This window comes from Opisthorchis viverrini (assembly GCF_000715545.1).
Source record: "Opisthorchis viverrini unplaced genomic scaffold opera_v5_21, whole genome shotgun sequence".
NCBI classification, from domain to species: domain Eukaryota; kingdom Metazoa; phylum Platyhelminthes; class Trematoda; order Opisthorchiida; family Opisthorchiidae; genus Opisthorchis; species Opisthorchis viverrini.
Genome location: NW_008751677.1, coordinates 1,693,332 through 1,701,052, shown reverse-complemented (window position 1 = coordinate 1,701,052; position 7,721 = coordinate 1,693,332). Strand labels below are relative to the sequence as shown.

General features: G+C 46.5%; 1 protein-coding gene across 1 annotated transcript in view; it reads left to right on the top strand.

Annotated features, from left to right (window-relative positions):
• Positions 1-397: 397 nt before the first annotated feature.
• The window catches only part of T265_12889 (hypothetical protein), a gene marked incomplete at both ends in the record, with an annotated part of 75,647 nt that continues 68,323 nt past the window's right edge, over positions 398-7,721 (top strand). The window contains 3 exons of the mRNA XM_009166064.1: positions 398-682; positions 5,289-5,907; positions 5,951-6,202. Of these exons, the coding sequence (XP_009164328.1) occupies positions 398-682; positions 5,289-5,907; positions 5,951-6,202 (1,156 nt within the window). The remainder of the gene's footprint in view (positions 683-5,288; positions 5,908-5,950; positions 6,203-7,721) is intronic.

Sequence of the window (7,721 nt, the reverse complement as noted above, 5' to 3'; positions counted from 1 at the left end):
ATTCCCACTTTTGGTATTGTATTCGACTCAGTTAATGTGTTGCAACCTCACGCTTTTAAAACAAATTTTGTTCGTGTCGCTTTCTAGCCTTCTGATTTTCAAGTGGCTTTTGTTGTTAACAATAGAGAACACTAATAATTGGTGAGCCCGACGTGACGATACCATGTCAGATCCTCTTGTACATGTCATTCCTTCACCTTCAACTGCACCGACGCCCAACATCAACGCCGCCTCTTTTCATCTTCCACCATTCTGGCACCACGACGTATGCATCTGGTTCACACAAGTTCAAGCTCAGTTTGCCCCTCGTGGAATCACCCAAGAGCATTCTATGTATTACCATGTGCTTTCAGTACTCCCTCCTGAAATCGCAGCCGGCTTACGCAACATTTTAATGGACCATGACGTCACCAAGCCGTATACTCAATTACGTACCGCCATCATCAAACGCTGTAGTTTATCCGAACATGAACGACTGGAACAACTACTGAGCGGAGAATCTCTCGATGACTCTACCCCGTCTCAACTGTTGCGACGACTTTACAACATCATGGGGGACCGTAAAACTGATGAAGCCTTGTTTAAACAGCTTTTCCTGAAACGCTTACCAGCCCACGTACAATCGATTCTCGCATCCAGTTCAGATCTTCCACTCGCTGGACTTGCCAGCACAGCAGATAAGGTACTCGAAATTCAACCATGTTCCATTAACGTTTCCTCCGTTGACGCATCATATTCTATGTCTGCCCTTCACGATCGGCTCGATCAGTTAGCTAGTCAGATCGCGACTATCCGTATAAACCGATCCCAACCGTACCCTCGTGCGTCCTTTCGTTCACGTTCCAACTCCCGTTCACATTCATCCTCCCGAGGACAAGTATATTGTTGGTACCACAGTACATTCGGACACAGAACACGGAAGTGTGCACAACCATGCTCTTTCCAGTCAAGTCACCCGACTCCTCACGCAACATCGGGACACCCACGGGCCGAACTATAGAGGCGAGTAAGGTTCTAAGCCCAACACATATAACTTGCTGCCTCACAATCGTCGACAAACCCTCCGGTCTCATTTTTTGGTAGACACTGGGGCTGACATCAGCATTATTCCTGTAAGAGCTGTTTCCGGCAGACCCATCCCCTCTTTTACACTTACCGCCGCGAATGGTTCTCCCATCAAAACTTACGAACAGCGCACTCTACGACTAAATCTGGGGTTACGCCGCGATTTCCCGTGGATCTTTGTAATTGCTGACGTCCAGCATCCCATTATCGGAGCGGATTTCCTCACTCACTTCAACCTTTTGGTAGACCTGAGACAACATCTTATTGACGCAAATACTCAACCGTCTACGAAAGGACATTCTATCGTCCTACCCTCCATCTATCCAAACACAAGTTTTAAAAGCGACGATTCACCTAATCACGCACTGCTACATCAATTTCCAGATTTGACTAAACCAAATTTCCATGACCCCAAACCAGAACACTCCGTTGTTCATCACATTTGTACGCATGGTCCTCCGGTTTTTACACGTCCACGTCGTTTGGCTCCAGAGAAATTACAGTTAACCAAAGACGAATTTCAACACATGCTTCAGCTAAGTATTATCCGACCTTCTCAGAGTATGTGGACTTCACCCCTCCAAATGGTTCCCAAGCAGTCATCTTCCGACTGGCGCCCTTGTGGAGACTATCGAGCACTCAATAATGTCACGATACCTGACCATTACCCCATCCCACATCTTCATGATTTTTCCTCCACACTGCACGGATGCACCGTTTTTTCCCACATTGACATTCTTCGTGCTTATCATCATATCCCCACACTTTCCGAAGATGTTCATAAAACCGCTATCACCACGCCTTTTGGGTTATTTGAGTTTTTGCGCATGCCCGTTGGCCTTCGTAAGCAGCACAAAAGTACTACGTGGTCTTCCTTTCGTTTTTGCTTCCCTTGTATTGAACTTGAATCGCTGTGCGATAACAGAAGGTTTAGGATTGTAATGCTTGGAAACGATAGACACAAGATCGTCAAAAGCTCTTGTACTTAGTAAATTCGGAGAGACCAAGCTGCGCATCAAACTGTATGTCGCGAGCCACAAAGCGTAAGAAGTATGTTCACTTTCCGCTTGTCGTCGGCGATCTCGTTTGCAAGAAAGTAACAATTCACCCGTCCCACATATTGGTTCCAGGAACCTCCAGTAGCAGTAAATTCTTCTAGCTTTCCGATACACATTTGGTAAGATGGGTTCGTCAGACCCTCGCCAGTATTGTAGTTCACAGTAAGTTGGAAGAACACGTAAGTATGGACATGGGTGTATTGAGTACACGCGGCCAAACTGGTCCGCTTTCGTGGCAGGTGAGCAAACAACTGAGTCACGTATTCAGTCAACCCACAGCGCTCACGCGAGCCAACCAATCGGACACACATCCAATCAGCCACTCAAGTCACATGCCAGATCGATGGTGGAACGACGAACGGACACGCACACGCGCAAACTCTCTGACACACCGAAGCAGCTACTACAGTTTCATCGCCCAATACATCCAGGTAATCATTCTTGATATCGTCAACTGACTTAAAATTTTGCTCACGTAATAAAAGTACCATAAGCAACATTTTGCGGAAACTTACAGGAGGATTAGACTAACTCCCCAGATTGTCGCGACTTTAACCCCCTCCCCAAAGTTTTGCCTGAATTAATTCAGGATTACTTCAAGTGAGCGATCAGGATTTTGAGTGCAAGACTAGTTGACTGTTGTAATAGTCCTCTTATCTGTGTTTGTTGGCATTACTGCAACCCAAGTACAACCACGGATTTCAGATGGACAAATAATCCAATGCACTATTGGCCGTCGCGTGGGGACATGAACTTGGTGTCCATATCGCAGAAAACATCAGCGCAGGTGAACGAAAATATATTTATCCGACACTTTCATTTTTCCCTTTCACGTACATTTTGTCCCTCTTATCCGCACCTCGTTGTCGACTCACAATAGTCCCCTTACACGAGAATACTGACCCCTTTTGTCCTCCATCAGCTTTACAAGCATCCAACGCAGCAGGTGCCGATATCTTCAAGGATCTCAAAATCATTCTTCGTGCCTCGACGTTCAGTCTGTCTATATTGTCACTTCAAAGCAAACGGGCCCACAAGTTGCTCTTGCTCTCACAGTGGACTTGGCTAACACTGATGTGTGTTGTGTGTCGGAAAAAAGAATTTAAAATGCAAGCACAGTAGTTTAGCAGACCGCACATTATTCTACCCATATGTATCTGGTGATCCGGTGGCTACTGCGGCGGAATGTGCAAGAGTTGGTATTGTCCTACATCACTAGGTGAAGAGATCCTTGCCTGGCTGCTCACCTGTTAATAGAAGCTTTCATGCGGTTTGTCTGGCGCCGTCAGTGAATAAACTGCAAAAGCGGGAAGCTTGTGAAGGTCTGTTTGGCGTGTCTGCTCACGCCGTAACCTAATACAGATTTAACGCCATCAGCGACTAATGTCATGGAAACTTGAATTAATTTGTATCGAAGCTGTAAACGCATATGTCCTTGTGGTTGCTGGAGATCTGAGTGCACAATGCGCAGCGTCAGTGTACCCAAGACTCAAATAGGCGGTTACCATTGATAGACGTACGAACGATAATATTTTACTCTAACAACGTGCGGACTGGAGCACAGTGTCATCAGTTATTATCTTTTTGGGCTCCGGAATGCCTGCGATAGGACAGTATCATGTATCTCGTTCACTAGGGTACAAAACATATTTAGATGAATTTGATGACCGTACGGCAATTAAGTATTTTGTCAGCAGTGATGCCGCCGTTTTTGACGACGATAATTATGATGATAATGAAGCAGAAAATATCGGAATCTTATTTCGTTTAATATGTGTGACCGGTCCCCGGAAACCACCTGTAAGCGGAACCATTATGAGGCGACCGTCTTGAATGAAGCGGAACGCCTCGATCACTGGACAAAATATTTCAAACGACAATTGTCGTTGTCACTTTCTGCCACTCGTTTTCACCTTTGAGCTGTGAACGCAAAAGCCCTTAGGGCCTCGGGGGCTCGTAAATTGTTATGTGTTTTCAGGCGCCACTGAGCTGGTCTGGATGTCCTCTACTGACATTGTTCAAATGTGTTGGTGAAGTTCAAGGTTTGCACTTGTCTGACCTGTTTATGTGCATTTGTGAAGGGAAGGCTTTTCCAGATAACCAGAAAAAACTGCGATAGTGCCTCCTTAAAAAACGGAGCTCAACCGCAAGGGTATCAGCTTTTCCATTATCGTAACGGAATTCAGTCATCACTCCGTGGCACTACATTTGTTCGTGAAACACAGATTTGAGAACTTCCAGTGAAACCCCTGGTAAGACCTGCAATGACAAAATCATTATTCTTCACGCTGTCAGGTGGTAGAAAATGCCGAGTTCTCAAGGATCCACAGTCTAAATACTCCTCTGAATTTTCAAGGCACAATCACCCCAATTGGCATAACTCTCTATCCAGGAATACCCCAGAAGTTTGCGAAAATAATAGATTGTTTGTAATTTCAGACATCCGGACGTGTTGGGGTAAATGGAGAGATCTCCAGTGGCTTCTGTGATGACTAGCTGAGGGTGTGGGCTACTATGCGTCGGCCCTTGTTTTCCCGAACCACCCACCATGGAATTTCGAAAGGCGCGGTACCTAGTGACGGGCCCTATGGAGAAAAAGGAAGACTATTACAATCCCATTTATAAGGTCATTGCAGAATATTCCGCAAGGTCGCGCCAGAATGTTCCTGGGAGGCGGGGATCGTCAAGGTATATATGCTCGATCCAGATTGGTTGATATTGTGACCAATCAGTCCGCAGCCCGCAACCCTGCTTACTGGGCTTCGGCTCATGAGCTTTTTCTGTCTTCCACCCACAAAAATTGTCGTGAACACCTGCCTTCGTAGAATCACTGTCCCCTGGCGCTTCCATAGCGTACATACTGCAGTCAATAATGAGCGGCTTGCCCACAGACATCTGTTAAAAATGGGGCGCACATCATGGTTGTGCACCCTTTTTGTTATTAATTAATTACGTTGACGAGATGGTTAGATAAACGCTGAAAAGTCTTCAACACCCAACAGGGTGTCGTCGACGACACCAACCTCTCGGCTTACTCTCCTAATCAACCTTTTGAGTCGTAGGTTTGCCACTCCAGTGAAACCAATTCTTAACTTTTTCTCTGGAGTACTCCCGTGCTTTACTGTATTTATTTTCCACGTTAACATGGCTTCTGAACAAACACAGGCACCTGAAATAGACAACGTTGTTTATGTTAAGTTGATTCGGTGCAGTGCACGTGATTCGAGGCTATGGTTCGCTCAACTTGAGGCCATTTTTGAATCGCGTCGCATTACCTCCCAGAGCAGCAGATACAACCATGTGGTAGGATGCTTACCAGACTTCGTTACCCGAGAAGTCACTGAATTAACATACATCCGACCGTCCACCGATCCGTATGATGCCCTCAAAATAGCTATCATTTCTCGCATTGCTTCCAATCATGAACAGAATCTACCGAAGCTTCTCTCCGGTGTTGACGTCGGCGGTAAAACACCGTCACAACATCTTCGCCACATGACGCACCTGCAAGGTAAACATCCGGTCAACGATGCGGTTTTGAAAGAGCTTTGGCAACAAAACCTGCCTGTTGAAGTCCGTAAAGTCCTTTCTGTCACTGAACGGGATTCTTCCCTAGCGAAGCTAGCCGAGGTGACCGACCGTGCCCATGAAACATGCAGGCAATTCGTCTCAAACGTTCAGCAACCATCCACTTCACAGTCTAACCTGGAGCTCGAGTTCAATGCTATGAAATCTCAATTTTCCGAGTTATCCCTCCAACTGAATGAAGTCACCAAACTCATTGGTCGCCCGCAACGATATAGACGATCCCGGTCTCGATCCTACAGCCATGCTCCTAAGCACAGCGACTAACCTGGCTGGTGCTACTGCCATCGTCGTTTCGGTGAGCTGTTCGGTGCACCAGACCTTGTACATTCGTCAGTCAAGCAGCGAAATCGGGAAACTCCATGGCCGGCCAGTAATGGCGACCACTGCGACCGGCTCCTCTACTTGTCGCCTGCTCTTCGTGTATGACCGCTCCATATCTTTGAGTTTCCTCATCGATACCAGTGCTGAGGTTAGAGTGATCCCTCCTACACGTAAGTATAACCTACAGCCGGTGGCATATGCGCTGCAGGCACCCAGCGGTACGAACACTAAGAACTATGGTGAAAAGCTTCTTACTCTCGATCTGGGTCTTCGCCGTCAAATCCCGTGGGTTTTCACAGTGGCCGACGTTAAAAAAACATTATTGGTCTGGACTCCCTCACGTCATTTGGTCTCACGGTAGACCTCCACAGACGGCAGTTACTTGACAATTCGGCGACTCTCTCCACAAATGGGAAAGCTTCATCCAATAATTCTATTGGAATCCATCTAGCTTTGCCGGATGATCGTTACACAGCACTGCTTCGTCGATTTCCAGAGATCCTGCAACCTGCTTCCAAGATCACTTCCGCAAAACATGATGTTTTCCACCATATCTCGACAAAAGGCCCAGACATCGCATCTCGCCCACGACGGTTAGCTCCGGAAAAGCTTGCCGTAGCCAAAACCGAATTTCACCATTTGCTTCAACTGGGTATCATACGACCATCGTGCAGCCCTTGGTCATCTCCACTGCATACGGTCCCCAAAAAGTCCGAGTGAGATTGGAGACCATGTGGCGATTATCGCCCACTTAATCGTGTTACTGTCCCGGCCAAATATCCAATCCCGCATCTACATGATTTCGCCCTTACTCTTCACGGCGAATCTGTCTTCAGTAAATTAGACCTTGTCAGAGCGTACCACCAGATACCTGTCGCTCCAGACGATATTCCCAAAACTGGGATCACTATCCCATTCGGTCTATATGAATTCGTTCGTATGCCATTTGGGCTCAGAAAGGCAGCTCAAACATTTCAACGACTCATGGATCAAGTTTTACATGGATTGGACTTGATCTACGCTTATATTGATGATGTACTTATCGCCAGTCGGTCCGAAGACGAGCATGTGCTTCACTTAAAGCAAGTTTTTGAAAGATTTCAGCAGTATGGTATAGTCATCGATAGCACTAAATGCCAATTCGGTGTTTCGTCACTAGAAATTCTAGGACATCTTGACTGGAACGGCATCCGTACTCCGTCATCTAAAGTTTCCGCCATTTGCGACTATCCAGCCCCCGACAGCATTAAAAAGTTGGGACGTTTCGTTGGTCTTATCAATTGTTACCGCCGCTTTATCCCCAACTGTGCAGAGGTCGTCCAACCTCTCACTGATCTACTCAGACTAAAAACTCGCAACTTCACCCTCACAGCGGAGACCATCACGTCATTCGAAACGGTTAAGGAAGTGTTGGATAAGACAACTAATTTGGCACATATAAATCCTGATCCGTCTACACCTCTTTTCCTGGTTACTGATGCCTCACAAACCGCAGTTGGCGCAGTTTCACAACAGGAGGTCAACAGTGAAATACAGCCTTTATCATTCTTTTCGCATCGCTTACAACCTGCACAAACTCGATATATCGCTTTTGGCTGTGAACTTCTCGCAATCTACTTAGCTGTTCGGCACTTCCGACATATTTTGGAAACTCGACACTTCGTGATTCTCACAGATCATAAGCCGCTC